Source organism: Calidris pugnax, unplaced genomic scaffold (genome assembly GCF_001431845.1).
Source record: "Calidris pugnax isolate Ruff unplaced genomic scaffold, ASM143184v1 scaffold54, whole genome shotgun sequence".
Lineage (NCBI taxonomy): Eukaryota > Metazoa > Chordata > Aves > Charadriiformes > Scolopacidae > Calidris > Calidris pugnax.
Window position 1 is genome coordinate 714,377 of NW_015090864.1, and position 23,304 is coordinate 737,680.

Sequence of the window (23,304 nt, forward strand, 5' to 3'; positions counted from 1 at the left end):
AAATCTGTGCTTCCGTAAGCAGCCGTGGGAGTTGGGAGGTCATGGAATGAGTTATTTTATGAACGCTCGGGAGCAGCTCATTAAAGCCCCGTTGACTGCACAGCAAGGCTCAAAGCTAATTCTACACAGCAGCTCCCTTCCTTTTTTCTCTTAGTTGTCTTGCAAAGAATGACAGAATTGATTACAAACACCTAAAGGTCATAGGATTGGGAGGACCACAATTTTGACCCATATGGCAATTCTTTGTCATGGTTCTTAGACCAGGAGTCTGTCTTTTGTCCCTTGTTCTAGGGAAATGGATGCAGGATGATTGTTGGTTAAAGTCTCCTGACTGCCCAGTACTTCTCTGTGCAGTGATGTCTAAAGGGTTATTTCTAGAACACCTCCTTCCTTTTCTCTTGAGCACTGCAATGCCATGTTGGGCTTTCAAAAAGGTTCTCCGAGTCGGCATCCCATAAATGTTCCAAGCCAGTGGTTGTTTCTAGATCAACTCGAGTAGGTAGGAAGTTAATGTCACAAATTTACTACTTCTGCTTTCAAATGCAGGGCTCTGGGATTCTGCTCTTGGAAGATGACTCTGTCTATGAAGGGAACTTCACAGAAGATCTAACCTTTGTTGGAAAGGTGAGCGCTTCCTCCATCTCAGCCTTCCTTCACAGTTGCTTGCTTTCCAGCAGGGCAGATAGATTCATCTTCAAAATTAATACTGTCCTGCTCCGCTTCCCCCAGTCCCCTAGAAAAATAACATTTTCCTGGTTTGGTTTTGTTGGTTTTTTTTCCCTTCTATTGTTAGTCTCATTCACAGAAGGAAGGCTGCAGCTGAGAGACTTCAAGTAGTTGGGGCTTTGTTGAATTGTTTTGGTTTTTACTGTTTTGTTTACAATGAGGAGTTTGGGGTTTTTTTATTGTCTGTGGGACATTTTTGGCTGTGCTTCGTAGCTGCAGTTGGGCTGCTCTTGCGTTCTTAGAACAAATGTTGGAGCCTTTGTAGTGGTTGGGAGCACAGGAAACGATGTATAAACCAAATGGAGTTGCAGTGGCATTACGCTAACATAACTGAGATGTTAACAGAGCTGAGGGATCTTGGAAGCTTGATTTTGCAATCTGGACACTGCACTGACACGTTCAACACTTCGTGGTTGATCTTTAACTGAAATATCTGGTCGAAGTGTTCATCAAGTGCCCCGTTGCAGGGAAAACTAGTCCTCCGGCTTGTTACAGAAGTCTGTGATGAGTCTGACAGGAAGTGTGTGGTTAGATCAGAGTGAGTGGATGTCAAAATACTTGGTAAGGATTGCAAATGAGCCCTGTTATTTAGTGACTTGTCATGGGAGGAGGAGTTTGTCATCACCTTCTTCAGCCAGAAGACCTGGGGTGGATTTTGCAGAGACTGATTATAGTACTTAGATACTGCTTCTGCCAGAATTAATGTTTAGTTTTAGTGGTTACTCTAGAAAAGTCTGTTCTTTATCTTAAGATGGAGTGCCTCCTGCTATTAGCCATGAGGACTTCGGGCTCGTATTCAGAGCCAGACTAGTTACAATATTGTTTGGCTTTGGATTTGATTTAATTAACTTTTCTACGTTTGAGTCGAGCTACTGCATGTCTTCTGTATTTGCCTCAGAGAATTTAAGGTTTTTCTTGGTAGCAGTGAACATTTTGAAAGCGTTTATGGTGAATATCATATGATTCCTCCTACCTGTGAGGCCAAATTTGCTTGCGGTTTTAACAAGCAGAGGAAAAACAGAGGAGAAGTTGAAGTTTCGTGTGTTCGCTGTAGGTTAGAAATAACTAATGTCAAATTTAAGCCAGAAAATTTTATAACTCAAAGAAGACATTGGGTATTTGTCAAGCATAATGTAAATGTTTTACTCTGCGATTGTGGAGGTCTTCCCCCTCCAGAATCCTACGTGTGTCATTCAATAGCAAGGAGATATTTAATCTGGTGGCTGTCACCTTAATGTCACTATTGCTTTGGATGTTGAAAACGTGCACCTCTCTGCTGGAAGTCGTTCTTAGTCACCGTTTCAGGAGCTGGCTCTGTTGAAAAGAGAATCTGAGACCTCGGTCCAGCTTGTTTCCTCTCACTAATGAGATCTTGGCAGAATAACCCTTTATTTCTCCGTTGCAGGGAAAGCTGTCCTTTGCCAATGGCTTCACTCTGGAGGGAACCTTTACTAACAAATCGGGCCAAGGCCTTCAGACACACGGCATCCTGAACACGTCCAACGAGCAGCTGGATGACAGGATAACCAAAGCGTGAGCAACAGGGGTTGACTTCTTGGGTCACAGCTTGCATTTTCACTCTACCTAGAGGAGTACTGAACCAATCCCTGCAGGGATCAAGACGGTCCTTAGTGAAAGAGTTGGTCTAAAAACTGGTTTGTATGCAAGGAGAAAAAAGAGGGGAGGAGAGCACAGTTTGTCATTTAATCTTTATGCCACGTAGGATGAAGGAAAAGAATATTCTGGTCCCATCCTGCCCCATCCAGCTAGAGATACTCCCATCCTCGCACCAGAGAGAGTTTGGGAGGCTTAACGTTTTTGGTGATTTGTGCATGTGTGTGTGCGCTCACACATATGTCTTTACATACACACAGACAGGTCTGAAGCTATACAGGCAAGGGCTGGCTGCTAAAATGCATCATTTACTCCTTCCCTGTCCCTCTGTGCTATTACATGAATATCACCAGCTGATATTGTAGAGATAGCAAAGCTACCAAAAATCAAGAACTGAAGCAAAGCTCTGAAGAACTGGAATTGGGTAGTGCTCTCTGTGGAGGAAGGCTGTGGAGCCAGGATCAGAGCTTCAGGGGGCTCTGAACCCTGCAAAGGTTTGCCAGCCTGTGGAGGGTCTGGGTTCATCCAGTTTAACCCAAATGAGGGAGTCCCAGTGGAAAAGAGCTGCCTGTCCCCTGAGGGGAATTTTTCTCACAAAACCCAGTTTAATTTCCTCCTCTTTCCTCCTCAAAACATTTCCAGTCCATCAGAGTATTGATGTTGCGGAAACAGCTCCAGTTTCCTGTGCTTTTCAGACAGAAATAACTGCTAGTGGTGGTTGCTCAGCTATTTTCTTGCCATCAGTGTTTTCTGTTGGCTTTCAGTTAAAATAAATAGTTATATTTAGAAACATCCATAAGTGGAGCAGAAAGTCTGTGATCGGTTCACCAGCAAACATTCAAATTATTGATGTTCCACGCACTGGGAATTTTCCTTCACCCAAAGTACCTCGTTGTCAAGACAATAGACTTGAGTTGCTTTTTATTGAGTTACTGAAAAGGCTCTGTCATCTTTCTCTGCTCCCATAGTTCTTGTGTTAATATCTGATTCTGGAGAACCTTCCATACTTGAAGGCGAAGTCTGAAATAATTGAGGAGGGGGGCAGAAAAGCCAAATATTTATTCCATGTTTATATTTTGCAGTCAGCTGGGCCTTGAGGAGTTCCCAGTGGAGAAGAGATGGAAGGGAATCTACGATCAGTTCCTGGAGTTCATCCATTCTGGCTGCAAAGAAGAAACGGAGGAGTCTTTCATGGGCTTCCACATTCAAACGAGCAAGGAGTTGAGGAAATCTCAGGAGTACCTCTTCTGCCACAGGTATGAATATTGTATGCCCTTGTTTTAACAGAGTTAAAATAAATACCTCGTTGTGTAGAGAGGATAGTGGTTTACATTAGGGTCTGCCATGAGTTAAAGTTCTGAACCCCATTGTTATCTAGTTGTTCCTGCTCTTGAGACAGGAGGACGAATTTTAAGCCTGAATTTAAGGTTGTGCTGTTGAGATTGACTTTTATAAGTGAAAATTTTGATGGGATTAATTTGATTAAATGTAAGCACCTGGATGTGACTCAGTCATCACTGGCTCATCTTGTATTTGAAGGAAACCATCATCAGCTGATGCAGAGCAAACTCATCTCTCTTTAAGAAATATTTAAAATAATTAAGATGAGCATGGACAGGATGCAACCCAGGCTGGTTGTAAGGGGACCTGAAGGCAAGGAATTTAACTAATCACAGGACTTTTAAGTCAATGGGACAGTTCCACTGAAAAGGACAGAAAAAAAAATAAAATCATTTGTTCTAATAGTCCTATTTCCCCCTTGGTGTCTACCTGCTACAACACTTGGGATTTATCCCAGTGCTTCGCCGTGTGGTTTTCCTTCCTCACCTTTCATCTTTTTAGGGGGACTGAAGATGTATCCTGGAAAATAGAAGATATTCTTGAAGAGCTTGTCCAGCACCAGGGGCTGGAGTCACTACAGAATTATTTAGAGAAGGTAAAGTTTAAAACCAGAATGATTCACATCTGTCCAACAGACACTGACGTGGGTTATAGGAACTTTCTGTAGCTTTCTGTTAGCACATATAACATTTCCAGTGACTTCAGGAGTCTTCTCTAAATTCTGTGTGAATACCTATACTTGTGAAGAAGAGGATTATCCTTCATGCTTTTTGGACACTCATATTGTGTACAGCAGCTATACAGGCCAGAAAGTGATGACAAAGCTTTGCTCTTGGATCTCAAACTGTATCAGGGAATAACCAGCTGCTGGAAGTGATTAATAAACTTTCATTCACTCTTGGCAGTTGGTTTTCACCCTGAAGCACCCTTTGTGTGCTCTCTTCAGTATCACAGCAAATCTCATCAGAACAGCAATTCCAGTAAGCATATTTCTCCCTGACAATGGGAGGAGAATGGGCTTGTGGCAGCAAAACCAGACCAAAATTATAGTTGATTACCTCTAGGCTTGTTCTCCTTTGCTGATAAGAGAAGGTTGGGTGGCCTCTCAGCGTTATCCTCTACCAATGCCAAGGGCTGACTTGTAAAATCTAATTTTCCTCTGACATGCAGGCATTGAAGTCTTCCCTGCACCCACTGGGAAAGCTGCTGAAGGCCTTGACGATAGCTTTTCAGGCAACGTATTCTGGGATTGGGGCCAACAGACACTTGCTGACGATGGCACAAGAGGAAGTCAAGTACTATGCAAAGAAAATATGGGAGTTTTACCAGTAAGTCGAGCATGCTGAGTCTTTCCAATGGGTACGACCACAGAGGGCTCGTGGAGTTAGACCATCAGGATCATTTTTTCAGGTGACAGGACTGCTTTATTTTAGGAGCATTGCTTCAGAATGGTGCTAGATAAAGAGTTATTTGCCATAACTGAGGTCATATGGACCTAGAAAACTTTTATTATGCCCATTGCTCAGTACAAGATACAGGAGCTTCAATATGACTAAATCTTACTCGGTTACGGCAGCTCAATGAGCTGTTGCCCATAATAAGACTTTATTTAGACAACCACAAATATAAGCAAGAAACCTCGCTAAGTAGCAAGGACAGCAAAGTGTATCAGAGCACACAAGAGCAGTGTTCAATACCTACATTTGAATAAAAAATAGCTTAAGCTTAACATGCCTCAACAGGAGCTGAGAACATGCAGTGTAAGCGCGTCGTTGGGGCTCAGCTGATGTGGGTAGTGACTCTAAAATGAGGTTGTTCCATTGTGTGGTTGTGCCCATGGGTGATTAAGGACTGGATCAAAAGCATGATTGGGGTCCTGTTGCTGTTAGAAAATCTTTTAGGAGAAGATACAAGAAGGTAGTGAGAAACAGAGGTGGGGAACTCTGCCTCTAGCTGCACTCGGGGTGGTATTGCCTTAAAAATAACAAGTTGGGTAAAAGCTTTGTTGTTATTGGTGTAGTCTTGTGTGAGGAAGGCTGCCAGCTCTGTGGTGAGGGGTTTTCTGCCCCAGAGCAGTCTGAGAACAGCAGCACAACTGATGGGGACAAGTTAGATTTGGTTCAGTTCATCTGAGCTGTGTTCATGAACAGGACAACAGGGCTCTCAGCCTGAGCATCGGTTCATTTGAAGGTGCTTCTGAGCTTGGAGAGCTTGCTTCATATATCAAAACCTTTCAGATGCAGCGTGGGGAGGAAGACACACCTTGCTCTACCGTGCCCCGGCTGGGTTTCCTAGGCTGATACCAAAAAAAAAGCCTAAAAGCAACCTTTCCTGAATCTATGCTTTAATATTATGAATTTTTGGCTTGGAAATATCAAGACAAACCCATTTTTCAGAGTATGAACATCCTCTGATGTTTATAGATGGATTCAAAAATTGGTTGGTCTGACAGGTCATAGAATCATAGAATAGTTTGCTGTGGAAGGGACCTTTACAGGCCCAACTAGTCCAACCCCCCTGCCATGAGCAGGGACATCTTCAGCTACACCAGGTTGCTCAGAGCCCCGTCCAACCTGACCTTGATTGTTTCCAGGGATGGGGCATCTACCACCTCTCTGGGCGACTTGGGCCAGGGTTTCACCACTCTTATTGTAAAAAATTTCTTCCTTGTGTGTAGTCTGAATTTCCCCTCTTTTAGTTTAAAACCATCACACCACGTTCTATCATATCAGGCCCTGCTAAAAAGTTTGTCCCCATCTTTCCTGTAAACCCCCTTTAAGTACCGGAAGGATGCAATAAAGTCCCCCCAGAGCCTTCTCTTCTCCAGGCTGAAACCAGGTCCTGAAACCTCATGTCCCTGAATACAAGGAGATGGTGCTCAATGCAGACCAGAGTTAAGATCTCCAGAGTGACCACCCTGCTCTTCAGAAGCTATAGAGATTTTTGAAACACTGATTCATTCCTGACAGCTTCTGCTGGTAGTGGAGAAAGCCCTCAAATAGTGAAATTTGAATATTGAAACAATACAAGGATAATAAAGAGCTTTCCACTTGATGCTGGGTCAGCTGAGCTCTTCACTTGTGGAAAACAAAAAAAAAAAAAAAAAGAGGGAGGGAACTAAACCTTGTTTCTGCTCCTCTTCTAGGGGTTTGCTCCATCTGGCACTGGAACAGAAAGGCCAACTGCCTGCAAAGTGTGTGGATGGAGATACAAGGTATGTGTGACCACTGGTTGTTTAATTTTAAGGTGATTGGACATTTGGGGTGTCTCTTAAAATGCATTTAGTGCTGAGCTGATTGTATTTGTCCGTTTGAGGCAAGATTTAGTGCCCACACTTCTCTCTGGGTGAAAAGATTTCAGTAGTTCTGCTTGAAACATGAAAGCAACGTCTTCTAATTGTGGTCTGTAGCAGACTAGAGTGGTGAGTTGGAGGTGTGTGTGGTCATGGCCTTGCAAGATTACCCACACCAGGTTCCGTGCAGTTGTGTGTGAGACAATAGTCCCAGCACTACCTTGTTCCTTTGCATTAGTCCCAGGAATTTGTTCGTTGTGGGGCTGATGTCTTCCATACCAGTGCTGAGAGAAAGGCTAGGCCTGGAAACAGGGAGTAGAGTGTGGGAAATGTGGCAGAGAAGGTAGAAAACATGATGTTCCTGGAAGAAGAAGCTAGAAATAATTGTGGGAAACCCAGGTTTTGGGGGTGGGAAGAAGCATCTTTATTCAACTATCCCTATTTGGTCTGGATTTCTCTTGCTGTAAGCTGCAGCCATCCTCACGTGGGCTGAATGAAGCCAAGAGGTTGGTGGGATGGAAAGCAGCTGGAAAAGGGCTTGATCTGAATTTATGTGATCTTTAGTCCTTAAGAAATAATAAGTGCTCTACTGAAAGAGCTCAGAAAGAACAGCCGGAGATAGGTCTCTGGTGCTCCAGGTTTCTCCAAGTGACTAAGGAGATCCTGTGGAGAAACTGTCCCGTCCTACAGCATAAGATGCTCTTGCATCTTCAGCTTTTGGGCACACATTATAATGGTCACTGCTGTCCAACTGTGACATTGAACTCAGAGATAGAGGAAAGAGCAGGAAACAAGGAGAACACCTTTCAGTCTCAGAAGCTGCCTCTTCCATTGTGTGTTGTGGGGCTCGTGGTAATATCAAGGTTGTAGGTCTCACTGTCAGACTCTGCTTTGCTTTTCTCCTTCACAGCGACCAGAAGGCATGCAGTGTGGTCCTGCCGCTGATCTTGCCCTGCTTCTACCCTGAACTTTTCATGCTCTACATGCTCTATCATGAAAGAGAAGATGACCTCTACTGCCAAGGGATAGTGGATCTAAGTCTTTTTCCTGACATCAAGCTGCTGGAGTTTCTGGATGTGCAGAAGTAGGTGACATTTGTTCATCCCAGGATGCAATCCCGTGATACCAGCTGGGAAGGTAGTGGCCAGGGAAAGTTCTGATGGCACAGGAGGAAAGGACATATAACCTGTTCCTGGGTCCATCATTGGCTGTAGAACTGAAGTAATTACTATTATCTCTGCTAATTTTCATTTTTTAGCAAAAAAATCTTATTTTCTAGCCCACCAAAAAAATGGTTTGCTCCAACACAGAAATAATCAGATATAGTTTATAAATTATGTCTTAGAGTCCAACAAATGGTACTTCCTCTAACAGTGTGGGGACGTAGTTTTGACACAGGGGAAAGGTTATGGAGCCAGATGTCTCCTTCATCTGGTCCTGCAGCTGGATCCATCTTTGGAAGTGATGTGTGAGGACCAATGACTCAGACTCAAGAGGCTTTTCTAACACAGCATCATCTGCAGCTCAAGGGCTTAAGCAGGGTGGCAGAAGACTAAATTTGGAGATTAGATTCAGTGAGAGGAAATTAATCTGAAAATGCTAAAACTCTCCACTGATTATTATAGAAGCATCTCTGAGTAAAACGAACCCTACGCTCAGGTCAATGAATCTGAGCTATTCATTATTCCTGTAGCAGTGTATTGGGAGGAGCAAACTCAGCCTCATGCACCTACAAGACTCTTGCATCACCTCAAACACGGAGATAATAACAATCGAGACTGACTTAGGGTGGAGTTAAGGCATGGACATCTGCCTTCTAAATCTTCTCTCTGTAATCTCCTTTCAGACACCTCTGGCCTCTGAAAGATCTCACCCTGACAACCAACCAGGTAAGAAATAACACTAAGAGGTAGCTTTGGTGTGATGATGAGATAGCGTTGGGGCTATGTGTTGTTGCTGGCCAATGATGGAGCTTCACCAAGTAACCACAGGACAGCATGCACTCAGAATTCGGAGCTACGTGATGTGGGTGAATCTTCCCTCTTTCAACTGAAAGGGGGAGATTTAGATTAGGAAGAACTTGTTTGGTGTGAGGGTGGTGAGAGCCTGGCCCACGTTGCCCAGAGAAGCTGTGGCTGCCCCATCCCTGGAGGGGTTCAAGGCCAAGTTGGATGGGGCTTTGAGCAACCTGGGCTGGTGGGAGGTGTCCCTGCCCAGGGCAGGGGGATGGAACTACATGATCTTGAAGGTCCCTTCCACCTCTAACCATTCTATGATTAATTGTAGCTGCTGCATATGAATTTCCATGGATGGGGATATGAGCTCTGTGCAGGATTGCTTTGCAGTGCTCTGCCCTGTGGTGATTCAAAGACATCTGTGTTCAGATGGATATTTGCAGTGTATTCAAAGTGGTGCTGTCTACAACAGCTTTATTTCACCCTCCTTTATGGGCTGCAAATATACTTATTTTGGGTCCAGCATGGAGGAGCCACGTGGTGGCTCTCAGAGAGATGCTGTTACCGAGGCACAACTCTTTTTCTCCCTTTCATTGTAGCTGCTGCATATGAATTTCCATGGATGGGGATATGAGCTCTGTGCAGGATTGCTTTGCAGTGCTCTGCTCTGTGGTGATTCAAAGACATCTGTGTTCAGATGGATATTTGCAGTGTATTCAAAGTGGTGCTGTCTACAACAGCTTTATTTCACCCTCCTTTATGGGCTGCAAATATACTTATTTTGGGTCCAGCATGGAGGAGCCACGTGGTGGCTCTCAGAGAGATGCTGTTACCGAGGCACAACTCTTTTTCTCCCTTTCAGAGGCGGTCCCTTATCAAAGACAAGTGTTTCCTCTCTGCCACAGAGTGTTTGCAGAAGCTGATGTAAGTCACTGTCCCAAAAAAATATCATAACAGTATCAATCGTGTTTAAATAGCTAATATCTCCCCTTCCTTTAATTTTCCAGAGACATTCCTACATAAAAATCTGACTTTGATGATCATTCATGTCAGTGTGAATGGCAAATTGGGCCTGGCTGTGAGTGCCTGGTCATGACTGTGCCCATTGCTCTGGACACACTCTGTGTGTGCTACATGAGGGTTATCCATCCAGTGTGGCATCCCAAGACATCAAAGTAGCAAAGCAGAGCTCAATTTAAGAAGCTCAGCTTGATCTATTGTCTTGAAGTCCAGCCTAGAGGGTGGTGCTGCAGTGACGAGTGGGAAAGAGGATAAAGGGGAGCACAGAAGTGTTGTGGGATCCATCAGACAGGAGGTCTCAGGTCCCTAAAATACACTAGTCCTGGTGAGACCATCCCTATGAAAGCCAACGTGACTTCTCTTCTGGAAAAGGCAGCACAGGCTGCGTGTACCTTGGCAAGGCTTTATGGGCAGAAGAAACCAACGTTATAGATGTGACAACTGGATTGTCTCTTGTAAGGGCAATATCTTGATAGAACCCCAACAGTGGTTCATCTCATACTCTTTAGTTTTTATTTGAGGGACCGTGACTCGGGTTAGCCCTGTCTAAAATGAGGGACCAATACTGGGGCAAGCAGGTCACACTCAGGAAGTGGGAAGACTCAAGGTCCACCTGGATAAAGTTTACACCCTGGTGATGCCTCCTGGCACAACCTTTTTGACCACTTTTTAGAGCAGCTATTTGGGATGATTGGTGGACTTTGTAGCATGACCATCTGCTCTGAAGTTTTCTAGTTCTTCTGCTCTATCTCTTTAGCTGTGTAGTGGCAGCATTTTTCACATGGCTGTTTTCACACTGACAGCACCACAGTGGATCCCCGTGAAAAGCTGGTGATCCTCCAGAAGACGTATGAGGAGATAGAGAGCACGGTGTCCCGGGTGGTGGAGAAGGACTACAAGCTCCCCATGGATGACCTGTTGCCCCTACTGATGTATGTTGTATCCCGAGCAAAGTAAGTCACGTCTCTGAATGACACCTACAAGAAAGCTGGAGAGGGACTTTTGACAAGGGCACGTAGGGATAGGATAAGGGGCAATGGCTTCCAACTGAAAGAAGGGAGATTTAGATTAGATCTCAGAAAGAAATTTTTCACTATGAGAGTGGTGAGAGCCTGGCCCAGGTTGCCCAGAGAAGCTGTGGATGCCCCATCCCTGGAGATGTTCAAGACCAGGATGGACAGGGCTTTGAGCAACCTGGTCTAGTGGGAGGTGTTGGAATCTCCCAGGGCAGGGGGGGTTGGACCTAGGTGATCTTTAAGGTCCTCCTTTCAAACCTAAACCATTCTATGACTCCAGATCTACGCTTCCCTCTCTCCATACTCTGATTTCAAGCATACACCCATAAATCACTGGTGCCCAGAGATTTGTTCTAGTTGTGACTTTTTTTTTTTTTTTTTTTTTTTTTTTTTTTTTTTTTTTTTTTTTTTTTTTTTTTTTCCCTAGAATACAGCACCTGGGAGCTGAAATCCATCTGATCAGAGACTTGATGGACCCCACCAATCAAGGAGGACTGTACGACTTTCTGTTAACAGCACTGGAGGTAAGGAAATAATCTTCACCAGTGACAGCTTCATGCTGTAGTAGCCTTTCTTGAGCAGCAGAGATGCTGATGTGTTATTTGCTCGTTTAATTTTATATGCCTAGCACAGGTTACCTTCCTTCTAGTCTAGAGAATATTTCACTGAATTTCACTGAATTTTAGAGTTGGAAGGGACCATCGAGATCATCTAGTCCAACTCCCCTGCTGAAGCAGGATTGCCTAGAGCTAGAGCATGTTACTCAGGAGCATCCAGGCAGGTCTTGAAAATCTCCAAGGAAGGGGACTCCACACCCTCCCTGGGCAGCCTCTTCCAGGGCTCTGTCACCCTCACTGTGAAGAAGTTTCTCCTCATATTTGAGTGGAACCTCTTATGTTCCAACTTGTGCCCGTTGCCCCTCGTCCTCTCACTGGGAACCACTGAAAAGAGTCTGGCTCCCTCCTCCTTCAACCCTCCCTTGAGATACTTGTAGGCATTGATAAGGTCTCCCCTCAGCCTTCTCTTCTCCAGACTAAAGAGTCCCAGCTTATCTTAAATTTATGATATGCAGATTTACTCTCTGACTAACCCGTGGGGCAACATGGCTTCCAGTTGAGTGCAAGAGACCAGATTTTGACCCAAAAGTTCCCAAAACTTCTCCTTAATTGGTTGCTCTCTTCCTTGCCCAGTCGTGCTACGAACACATCCAGAAGATGAGACTCCACCAGAGAGAGACCTGCCATGTCCCTCACAGCTCCTGAGCCCTGGGACCCGAAGGGAGCCTCCTCCCTCCCTCCTGCACTTTCTTGACCAAACACTGTTGGATGAAGAAGCAATCGAGTCACTGCTGTTCCAGCTGCCTTCAAAAAGGGAAGAACAGTTAATTTATCAGATGAGGGTTTCTTGCTGGGTTTTCTCCTCGACTTGCTATGGTCGTAAAGCACGGAGACACGGATGCTGGGGGCTAAAAGCCTTCATTGTGCAACCTCAGCTCATGTTTGGGAATTTCTCTGCGGAAAGTGGCCAAGGTTTCTTTTTGTAGTTTTTTTTATCTCCCTTTCCTGCGAGTAGAAATCTGCCTGAAAAACCTCATTTTTAACTCTTCTCTCAAGCCGCTGCGTTTGTTTTGCACTGGTGAACTGACAGAAGGGAGGTGATTTTTTTATAGAAAGCAATTAAATGAAACCATAACGACCTGGTTTGGTGGGACTATTTCTGGGTGGCAGAAATGTGGCATGGCCAGGAGAGGCCATCTCCGTGCTCCTCAACAACCTGTTCCTGGAGCGAGGTGCCTTGTCCTGTATCCCTAAAAGGAAGGTTTTTCCATTCCTCTTCCCACCCAAGCCAAACTCAGTACCTCTCCATTGTGTTATAAAGCTGCTATTGACTAATTTCCTTATTTTTATGAGACTTACAAGCATTTATTTATCCTCTGCAGCCTCCTCTTCGATCTCAGGGATGTCACACTCGCACCTTGACCGTGCAAGTGCTGCTTTGTCATTCTGCAGGGGGGCCACGTGTGCCTGATAGGAAGGACATACGTTGTCCTGGGGTGAGAAATCTCAAATCCTGGTGAGAGGAAAACATAAATCCACCTGGTTTTCTGCACTGACAGAGCTGCAAAACCACTGGTTTTCCCTCGATGCACAGCTTCGTGCTGACAGACCGCCTGCTGACGCCAGCGGGGTACAAAATGGGATTAAAATTGGGGTGGGGTTTCTGCAAAAACACTGGTTTTCCCTCGATGCACAGCTTCATGCTGACAGACCGCCTGCTGACGCCAGCGGGGTACAAAATGGGATTAAAATTGGGGTGGGGTTTATGCTGCCTTTATAAAAGGCAAATGGATATTTGGTATCCTGTTCCTATCAGACAAAAATAGCAATGTCTGAGCTGCTTATTTAGAGCAAAAGCTCTTTTGAACTAGATTTTAACCTGCTTTTATTTTATTATTTTTTTTTTACAGTTTAAATCTAAATTGTCCAGACCTGTGACTTAGGGAAAACAAAACAAAACTCTACAGGCTGTTTCCTCCTGTTTATCACAAGTATTATGCTTTAATAAATAGTACACTGATTACAATAGTTAATATATTGGTATGAAGAGTATCCTAATGTATGTTTTACAGTAACTTTGTATTTAAATAAAGCTGTTTTAATTTTTAAGAGAGATTCCAGACTTGCATACTTCTTATTCCAACTTCGTTGCTGTCTTCAGGCATTAGAGAATTAACCTGTGGCTCCCTTAACTGCCTCCATCATTTGTAGGAATGGTGAATTTGAACTACAAATTAATTTACTGATGTAATTGTGAGAGAATCTTGACTCAAAACTAATTTTCAGGCTTCTGTTCCCTGCCCAATCAGAGAGGAGAACATGGCTTAAACTTTTAAGATCATTCCCTGCAACCTTGACTCAATACAACTAATTTTCAGGCTTCTGTTCCCTGCTGAATCGGAGAGGAGAACGTGGCTTAAACTTTTAAGATCATTCCCTGCAATTAAACTATTATTTTTTTACCCTGTTCTCTCTGATCACACCGAAGGATGGCTCTTACACACCTTCAGAGCTGAAGATGCTGTGGTGCAGAGACAGTTGAGATGAACAGAAAGTGAAAGTGAGTAATTAAGACCCACTTTCCTTTGCTTGAACACCTCTTCAGCCACCCTTCCGTCTTCCCCTCTTCCACGGGGAAAAGGAACTAACTGACAGCGTTGGCCTTCCGTCTTCCTTACCCCTCTTCCACGGGGAAAAGGAACTAACTGTGGAAATTTTGCCTCTTCCCCTAAAAACTGCTGCCTGAATGTTTGCATCACAGCAAACTGGTGCCATCCATCCAAAGGAGGATGTGCTTTACTGGCCAGTAGTGTCTAAACTGGTCACCATACTGGGTTCTCAATGTAAAATTAGACTTGTATTTTTTGCTGTTTTCACACAGTGAACCCAAACCCTTCCAGCTTCATGGGGCATGAGATGAAAAGTACTGTTCATTTAAGCAAACCCTTTATAAAAATGTGGTGTTAAATGCAGTTGGTGCCAATACCAGTTCCACAGCACGTTGTGGGACTGGGGAATCCAACCCCAAATCCGTGTTTTCCTACCAGCAGAACTTTTGTCAGCTTTAAACCTTTCTTCCTCACCTCTACGAAATCTCACCTTATTTGGGTAAGCAAGAGAGCTCCAGCTCTGCCTGTAAACAGCCCTAAGTAACAGCTGTGAACTTTTAATTTCAAGAGTGGTTTAAAACTTGGCACTTTTCCAGTCTAAAGAAACACCCTGCCAGAAGGTTGAATCACCGAGACGGAGTCACAGCTGTTTCAAAAGAAGGAGGGGAAAAAAAAAAAAAAAAAAAAAAAGAAAAAGTGGTTTTTCTCCATAGTGCATTCTTCCATGCTCTGGGTAGTGATTTTAATTTCAGGTGCCTACTCAAAATGCAGAACTTCTACTAGAAAATAGGACATGCAAAATGCATGCACGTACAAACGCCACAGGAAGAGCTAGAAAACAATGTGATTTCTTTGTTTTTTTTATAGCCTACAGAAGATTTCTACTATTGCACTTTCTAAACATAGGATTAGTTGTGGCTCTTACTGGTCGTCTGGTTGAAAACCGAGGAAGTTCTCCAGCAATAATTCAAGTGAGCCCTAAAAAGGGGCAACTAAGGTTAACAGTGTGCAGCCATTTGTGCTTCTAGGCTTTCTCATCAACCAGTTAAAGCAAGAGAAATACTTTACTGGAAGATGCTCTGGGTTTTTTTTTCAGCCCAAGGGTAGCATTCAGGTTGCAAATTGTGCTATGTAACCATGCAGTAGTGCTTTTTTTGGTGTGTTAACAGCATGGCTTGTTTTATTTTTTTTTTTAGGAGATAATACGAGGCTATTTGCTAGCTTCCCTGATTAATTAAATCTCTGCTTGATAAAATATCATGCCTTGAAATAGTGTGTAGAAATGGGAGAGTACATTCAAGTGCTTCCTTTTGAGCTTGGGTGGATCACACGCTGCAATTATTTCTGGCAGATTAGATAGCAGGGCTCTGGCTTCCTGATGTGTTGAATGTAACCCCACAGACCCCGAAGGCTGACTCTACCTGAGACTTTCAAGTTTAGAGAGATGCCACCACACAGGAAAAATACTAGAGTCAGCTCTTCCACATCAAAGGCTGACTCTACCCAAGACTTTCAGGTTTAGAGAGATGCCACCACGCAGGAAAAATACTAGAGTCAGCTCTTCCACATCCAGGCTACAGCTGTTGAGCCAGCTCAGGCTTCAAGGGCAGCTAATTAAATAGGGTCCTCTAATATTTTTTTTAAAAAAAAATAATAATAAAAGGAAAAGAAAGACTGAGCTGTACCTGGAAGCAGGACATGCCTTAATGAAATTGAGGTGTGCCCAGACAAAGCAGAGCTTGACTTGCTGGAGCCTGCAGCACAGGTTTGCTGTCAGAAGCAGAGGGGATACAGTGCAAGCTCAGTGTTTAGCCCTCGCAGACCTAAGCTTGACCCACAGAAAATTTCTGTTCCCCTTCCCTGATTACTCACCAGCAGGGCTCTTAAGATAATACTAACATAATATGGGTTTTTCCTTTGTCTGAGACACCTTTTTTCCCTGCTTAATTACTCTAGATAATAAAATACTGTCAATTTTAAAAGTATTCAATCTTTTTATGAATGTACTCTCTCTCCCCACTCTATATTAAGGCTCTTTGTACTTAAAATGCAACAGCTATTAAACAGGGAGGAGTCAAGTCTTCTACAAACACCCATTTTTGCAAAAAAAAGGGTTTGGTTTACAAAGAAGTGAATAAATAGGAAGTTTAAAGTAGCGCTGTATCTATTGCTGCTTTCAAGTGGTGGAGTAATACCTCCGGAGGTGGAGAAAGTGACGTCAGGTCTAGTTTCTTGAAATCTTCATTAGCACTCAATGATGTTAACACCTTCACAGTCCTCTTTAAATCAAACACGGCGTGGAGCATGCCCAAGGTGGAAATGGCAGCTTTGGGAGTGTTCTTTGCCGAAGCTTCGTCATCGAGGCCTTTTTCCAAGACAGAAATCCTGTTCTCTGCAATAACTTTGAGGAAATTGTAGAACTCCTTGTAGTCTATACCCGTGCAAGACTTCATGATCAACTAGGGAAAAAAAAAACAAACAACCAAGCAATGAAATGGAAACAACTCTTATTTACAGTAAGAATTACAAAACCGTATTTTATCAAGCTAAAAATCTATCCAGAATCACAAGTAACCATTTTTAATCATATTTTTTATAATTTCCCCATGGCACTGAAATTTTTTCCCTTACTTGAAATGCCACCAGCCCCAAAAGCAACACTCTGTTTCTTCTAAGTACTAAAGAGCTGTGTGTTTTCGATCTATATTTAAAGGATATCAACCCAGCAGCAATAACCAGCCTCCAGAAATAAACTTTACATTTGTTTCATGCTTAAGATTTCGGAAGCATGCAAGACAGAACACTGCCCAATATAGTTATGTGTTCTGAAAGCATCACTTTGCAGACACAGGAACCTGCTGCCACCTTCACCTTAATTTTATTTGTTTCAGATTTGCTCTTGCACCATGAGCAGTCTTCAAAGCAGTTCTTCTGTGTTCTGTTCATGTGAAAAAGCACTTATATTTTATAAAGGGGAACATATATACTACATAAAGGATTGATCTTGATGCTAATCTTGATAGTTGAAGAGCAGTTGAGGCATTAGTTTTTCAGACAACATCCTGACCCCCTTCACATTGCAAATATGCACCAACACAAGTCTTTCCCTGTGAGTATATACTACATAATGGATTGATTTTGCTAATCTTGATAGTTGGAGAGCAGTTGAAGCATTAGTTTTTCAGACAACATCCTGACCCCCTTCACATTGCAAATATGCACCAGCACAATTCTTTCCTTGTGTCACTAAATTAATATTTATTTCCTGCACAACGAAGGCCTCACCAGTTCCTTCTTCTGCATGAAATACGTACTGATTCCAGGTATGAGATCAAGGACTTGTGTTTCTTATAACTCACAAGGTGGTGCGATGCAGCCCAGAAATGTATGATCCCCTCAGAGGAAGTCAGGCAGCCACCCCCATGGTGTTGTACCTGGCATTGGAGGTGCCAATCGTCTATAGGATCCTTCCATTCGTTGATTTCCCGTTGGACGGCCGCTAATTCATCCTGCAGGAAGCACCACATTAGAGCCACGTTGCAGCCGTTCACCCAGTTGTGGTTGATGGAAATGGTGTCCTCCTGAAGGAATAATTTCAAGGGTTATTAGGCTCTGCATAGGAAAGCAGGAGAAAACAGCTGTAACAACATCAGGTCAGGGCTGCAAAATGTAAAACCATATCTTTGGCACCAACATCACTGCTGTGCGGGAAGGCTGGCCCTTTCTGACATCTCTGAACAATAAAATCTTGTTTCGCTCTGTAAACTGGCAAATGTCTCTAGTTCCTCTGTCTGAACATACCTTTTAAGGGCACAAAAGTGGCAGAAGGTAGTGGGGAGAAAGGAACACGGTCATTAATTTTGGTTTGTGATCACGAAGGCCGATTTGTTAGCATTTTCCATTAATAAATTACAACTTACAGCTAGAAACCAAGATTAACAGCCTCACTGCAAGTCCATCTCACCCAGCATCTTATTTTTCAATGACTCTAATAAGGACAAGCATAATGAAAGAGGGTTCAGACAGCTTCCTAAATTGTATACTCTTCCAGCTTCTAGTGGTCAATGACCCAAGGAGCTTAAGAGTTCAGGCTTGCTTTTAGCCACCAACTCGAGCAGCCACCAATAGACCTTTCCTCCATGAACCTCTCTGAACTTTTTTGGAGCCCAGCTAAAGACTTTTGGCATCCACCACGTGCTATGGCAAGAAAAGTTTGCTCTGATTCAAGCCTGCTGATCTCCCTGTGTTATGAAAAGGTCAGAATTAATTATCTCACCAGGTTGTAAACTTGATGGTGCCATCCGCTGGGGATGAAGACTATCTCCCCTGCTTCCTGCACGATTTCAACAGGCGGTTGACTTTGGTTGTAGCGAGGGTAAACGGTCCTGTCCTGAAGATTAGGTGCTGTCACGTCAAAGGGCAAGTTGCCGTGGCGGTCTTTGAGGTACTCCTCCTGTCCTGCAGGGTACAACAACCATTTCTTTCTCCCACAGATGTTGGCTGACCAGCTATAGGAACGGAAGACATCAGCATGGAATGGAGTCCTGTGGGGCAAATCAGAGGTTAAAGACAACGCTTAAAAGCTGCAAGATGAATTAAAGTCTCCAAGAAACTGGCATACAAAGAGAAATCAACTTTTAGTGTGCAAACCTGCTCCCAAACTGTCACCCTCTTCGTTTCATTTTGACCGCTTTAAGTATTAAAAGTGTGTTGTTCAATTCTGGGCCACCCAGTCCAAGAAGGACAGGGAACTAGTGGAGAGAGTCCAGCAGAGGCTACAAAGATGATCAAGGGACTGGAGCATCTCTCTGATGAAGAAAGGCTTCTCTCCGTTCAGCCTGGACCAGACTGAGAGGGGATCTCATCAATGCTGAGCAATATCTAAAAGGTGGGTGTCAAGAGGATGGGGCCAGACTCTTCTCAGTGCCCAGTGACAGGACAAGGGACAATGGGCACAAACTTTGAGGGTGGCAGAGCCCTGGAACAGGCTGCCCAGAGAGGGTGTGGAGTCTCCTTCTCTGGAAATCTTCAAAACCCACCTGGATGAGTTCCTGTCCAACCTGCTCTGGGTGATCCTGCTTTGGCAGGGAGGTTGGACAAGACGTCTCCGAAGGTCCCTTCCAACCCCTGCCATTCTGTGATTAAAAGGCCACTACATCTACACAGTATTGCAGTGTTTGACAGCCTCTGTGCTTCTCCATCAGTTCGTTTTGAATCTGTCCCACAGATTCCTCAATGGCAGGAGATTCTGTGATGGAAACTGAGGACAATACTATAAATGCAACTTCATCACCAAAGCTGGACTTAATTTTTCACCTGCAACATGTTTGACCAACTCATCAGCGCCCCTCCAAGGCTCCTGTTGACTCTGCAAATCATAAAAGGCTGGTGAGCCCCAGGGAGTTTCTGCTCTAAAACCTTATAAAAGCTGGCTGACAACTTTTGGAGATTCTATGAGCACAATTCAGGGCTTCTTGAAGTAGAAAAGTACTCTAGCAGATCGCATAAGGGCAGCTCACATCCAGAGCCAAATGAGCTGCTTGAGAAACGAGGCTGGCTGGGTTCAGCCACAACAGTATTGCTATCCTGAAGGACAATGTGATAACCCCCTTTAATAATAATCTTTAAAAAAAGGTATGTAAGGATGAGAGAAACCACACTGCCTTACCATGAACCTTTGGGTCCCATGTAGACAAAGCGGTAATCGTCCACAGCTACAGCATCCCAGTATTCGTTCAGCCAGTCGGAGGAGAAATACACAGGGGTTGTGTAAACATCTTGCTCAGGGAAAGCTCTTAAAAAGAGAAAGTGTTGGAAAAAGGTCTCAGAAAAAAGCAGCATTGCTCCTTGTGCTTCAGTTCCCAGAGCCAGAGAGCAATCAGGTCTCTTCAGGCCATCAATACTTTGCTGCCATCTCCTTCACATCATTGACAGCTCTCAGTTGCACACAAAATGCACACAACAGTCCTTTTCTGTCTCTCAGGAAAGCTGTGAAAGTTAACTACTTAATTTAGGAGACTCCTCCTAATTATGGCAAAGAGAGTTGCTAATAAACACATTCTCTTTAGATGAGATGCCTGCAAGACTGGTTGCTCCCACTGGATGACAAGCTGGGGGGGGGGTGAGGGTTAGGAGGGAAGCCAGGCTGTGGGATTTTTGACAAGTTTTTGACAAGCACATAGAATAATAACAAAAAAAGGATAACAAAGGATTATAACTCACCCACACTGAATTAAACATAATTAAAAATATCCCCCTTCTTCGTAAGAAGGATTGCATTGTAGCAGTCAAACAATAATTAAAAATATCCCCCTTCTCCATAAGAAGGATTGCATTGTAGCAGTCAAACAAAAGCCTAATGTTCCAGCCACATGGTTTCCACAGGGATAACACAGAGTGATTTAAAACATAGGTGGAAGGGAAAGCACTCATGAATGTCAGCCTCTTCAGGAAACAAGGACTTGTTTAAGGATCTTCTGTGTGATATAAGCCAAGAACTGTGCGGTATAATACTGATATTTTGCTGGGCAGGCACTAACAAAAAGCACTACCAGCATTTAAATGTTCAGGCATTAAAAGCCGAGTGTTAGGGCTGCGCGGCAGCTCTCTGCAGGGTATGCAGGGGATGCTCTCTTACCTGCTCAGGTGCCAGTCCTTGAGATAAAGACACCCTCGGGATGAACGGTAGCCATTTTTAATGTACTCTTTCCAGTATTTTATATATTCCTTGAAGGGGAGCTGCTCCTTCGGGTTAGAATTGTACTCCTTGACATCACAGTTGGCAACAGGTACTACGGCCTCTCCTGAAAGGTAAACTCTTTGAGCGCACGTGGGGAGAGAATAACTGATGCTGAAAACTGAATTCCATCAACTTTATCCACTGCAGCAGCCTCTAACACCTAGGCCCTCTCATGCTAAAATGCAGTACAAACTAAAGCCACAACCCCTAGCCCTGCTCTCCCTCCCAATACCATCATTCTAGGCAAATATACTCCAGACCAGAAGTTATTTATTCAATGTGACCCGAATTTTCCTCTTAAACTACATCGATTCCTGTTAATTAAACTAATATTTTACAGCCTGAAGAGGTATTTCACTATAACTACAGAATACTTTCCCCTTGCCTGGGGAAAGCGTCAGGCCGCTCTTGAGGTTAAAGTCAAGCAGGTGTATAAATTGGTATGGTTCAATTATACAACACTTTTTGTTTTATTTCATTATGGGAATAAATTCAAGATTGGAATCTGCAAAACATAAAGTGTAAGTATAAAAAATGAATGTATTTAGGTAGAAAAAAGTCTGGAGAATTGCTTGGTTTTGTCCAGCCGTTCTATTTGTAAGATTAAAAAAAAAACAAACCAGTGTCATTTAGCATACAGGTTTTAATTAGGTATTAAAAATGCCATGACTTACCAAACTTCTGCAGCAGATGATCAAAGTTGGGCTTTCCATCCCAAGTAACCCAATTTCTCCTGCTGCCCCAGTCTTCGGTGAATTTAGCTGAGAAAATACAGGGATGGTTGGGAATCAAATAATCCCGGAAAAAATCCGAGTAAGAGAACGATTCTACTTTTTCGATAAAGTCAACGTGACCCCCGGGGAGGCAGAATGCACCCTGAGATGAGCTGTGGTAGTCACGAAAAAAGGCGGTGGAACAGGCAAAGGTTGCCCTGTCCATGCAGGCTGGATACTCTTCCTGGCTGAGCCAAGGCAGCGTTCACCAGATGTTATTGCGTCAAAAAAACCCAAAACCTGCTTTAAAAATGCGACTTGAGTCTCTAAATCCATGAAAACGTAAGCTGCCAGAGGTAAAAGAAGAAATCGTGCAGGAGCATCCCACCACCTTGGGCTAATTGGGATCTTCCATAGTTTACAAAGTTTAATGCTGGTGGGATATCTGACAACAAAGTCACCCTACGGGTGGTGGAGATGTTGCTTTTCCCTCGTCACCTTCTTGCCTGGGCACGACCAGCAAAGGCTGTTTCCTTCCTAAAACAGCAAGAAACATTCATTTCAGTGGGATATCCCCGTTGAATTAATTAATTGCCGGGGTGAAGGGAAAAACCCTAAATATTTGGGGCCCTGGAAATTGACACAGCCCAGCAACTCTCCTGGGGCTCACCCCTTTGTCAGGAGAAGATATAAGCCCTGGCACACTCCCACCCTAGTAGGACCTTTCTCTACAGGCCAGGCAGCAATAATAGGTTAAAAAAAGGGGAAAATAATAATGAATAAAAGGGAGGTGTCAGGGGAAGCGGGAGGGGGACCGAGCACAGAGTGGGAGGGAGGAAGCCCGAGGGCAAATGAAGCCACATACCCTGCAGGGATGGGCTTCAGGAGAGGGGAGACACCGGGATGAAGGGGGGACCAGGGTGTTTATGGGGGAAAACGGGGTGTCATGAGGCGGCTCCCCCCTCAGGGAGCTCCAGAAGGTGTGGGGTGGGGGGACCCGGACGCCACAGGGCGTCGCACACACCGTCCCTGCGTTGGGTTCTCGGTCCGCCCCCGCGCGTCCGCGGCCAGGGGGAGCGGAGAGGGCAGCGGAGGAGGGATACTCACCCCCGCCCCGCCGCGGGGCAGGACCCCGGGCCGAGCGGCGGCGACGGCGGAGGAAGAGGAGGAGGAGGAGGAGGAAGAAGAGACGGGCTGTCGCAGCCGTTCCCGGAACCTCAGCGCTCGGCGGGCGGCGCCCGGGGGGGGCCGAGAAAGGGGGAACGCAGCCCGTGCGGGGCTCAGCCAATAGGAGCGGGCGGCGGGCGCACTTACAAATAGGGGAAGGATAGAGGTGGGAGTCGGTCTCTTCTTCCTAGGAACAAGGTAGAGGAGAAGAGGAAATGGCCTCAAGTTGCACCACGGGGGGGTTTAGGATGGATATTAGGCAAAAAAATTCTTCACGGAAGCGGTTGTCAGGCTTTGGAACAGGCTGCTCGGGAAAGTGATGGAGTCGCCATCCCTGGGGGTGTTTAAAACGCGGGGGGATGTGGTGCTGAGGGACATGGTTCAGTGGTGGACTTCGCAGTGGTGTGTTGATCGTTGTAACTCGGTGATCTCTTCCAACCTAGACAATTCTGTGGTTCTGTGATTCTATTCTATGAGGACTGAAAGGAGGATGAGGATGGAGGTTGGCATAGGGGAAGGGATGGGGGACTGGCCTAGTATCAGGGGGGGGTGTGG

General features: G+C 44.6%; 2 protein-coding genes and 1 long non-coding RNA gene across 5 annotated transcripts in view; 1 reads left to right on the forward strand and 2 right to left on the reverse strand.

Moving 5' to 3' along the window:
• ALS2CL (ALS2 C-terminal like) overlaps positions 1-13,175 on the forward strand; it is a 39,472-nt gene extending 26,297 nt beyond the window's left edge. The window contains exons 20-32 of the mRNA XM_014944857.1: positions 435-495; positions 547-624; positions 2,132-2,259; positions 3,423-3,596; positions 4,183-4,276; positions 4,852-5,009; positions 6,827-6,895; positions 7,884-8,057; positions 8,820-8,862; positions 9,791-9,852; positions 10,752-10,901; positions 11,392-11,488; positions 12,155-13,175. Coding sequence (XP_014800343.1) covers positions 435-495; positions 547-624; positions 2,132-2,259; positions 3,423-3,596; positions 4,183-4,276; positions 4,852-5,009; positions 6,827-6,895; positions 7,884-8,057; positions 8,820-8,862; positions 9,791-9,852; positions 10,752-10,901; positions 11,392-11,488; positions 12,155-12,226 — 1,360 coding nt within the window. The 3' untranslated portion in view covers positions 12,227-13,175. The remainder of the gene's footprint in view (positions 1-434; positions 496-546; positions 625-2,131; positions 2,260-3,422; positions 3,597-4,182; positions 4,277-4,851; positions 5,010-6,826; positions 6,896-7,883; positions 8,058-8,819; positions 8,863-9,790; positions 9,853-10,751; positions 10,902-11,391; positions 11,489-12,154) is intronic.
• A 314-nt stretch (positions 13,176-13,489) lies between these two features.
• Positions 13,490-14,164, reverse strand: LOC106889723. The gene is made up of 2 exons (XR_001412386.1): positions 13,874-14,164; positions 13,490-13,784 (listed from the first exon to the last, which is right to left on the reverse strand). It is a non-coding gene; the product is annotated as an uncharacterized LOC106889723 (long non-coding RNA).
• Positions 14,165-15,778: 1,614 nt separating this feature from the next.
• Positions 15,779-22,819, reverse strand: JMJD4 (jumonji domain containing 4). Of its 3 annotated transcripts, none has more exons than XM_014945052.1 (7): positions 22,690-22,819; positions 21,544-22,119; positions 20,768-20,933; positions 19,799-19,924; positions 18,407-18,674; positions 17,565-17,711; positions 15,779-16,589 (listed from the first exon to the last, which is right to left on the reverse strand). In XM_014945052.1, exons 2-7 carry the CDS (start codon positions 21,806-21,808, stop codon positions 16,278-16,280), a joined length of 1,284 nt encoding a protein of 427 aa, XP_014800538.1. In that variant the 5' UTR covers positions 21,809-22,119; positions 22,690-22,819; the 3' UTR covers positions 15,779-16,277. The 3 variants fall into 3 exon arrangements, with proteins under 3 accessions (XP_014800538.1, XP_014800540.1, XP_014800537.1); XM_014945054.1 differs by having other exon boundaries at positions 22,607-22,800; XM_014945051.1 differs by having other exon boundaries at positions 21,544-22,800.
• Between the last annotated feature and the right edge of the window lie 485 nt (positions 22,820-23,304).

Coding starts and splice junctions, on each gene's coding strand:
- JMJD4 (XM_014945052.1), bottom strand. CDS start 21,808: ATGGACAGGGCAACCTTTGCCTGTTCCACCGCCTTTTTTCGTGACTAC. Junction 20,934..21,543: donor TCATCTGCTGCAGAAGTTTG/GTAAGTCATGGC, acceptor TTTACCTTTCAG/GAGAGGCCGTAGTACCTGTT. Junction 19,925..20,767: donor AAGGACTGGCACCTGAGCAG/GTAAGAGAGCAT, acceptor TCTCTTTTTAAG/AGCTTTCCCTGAGCAAGATG.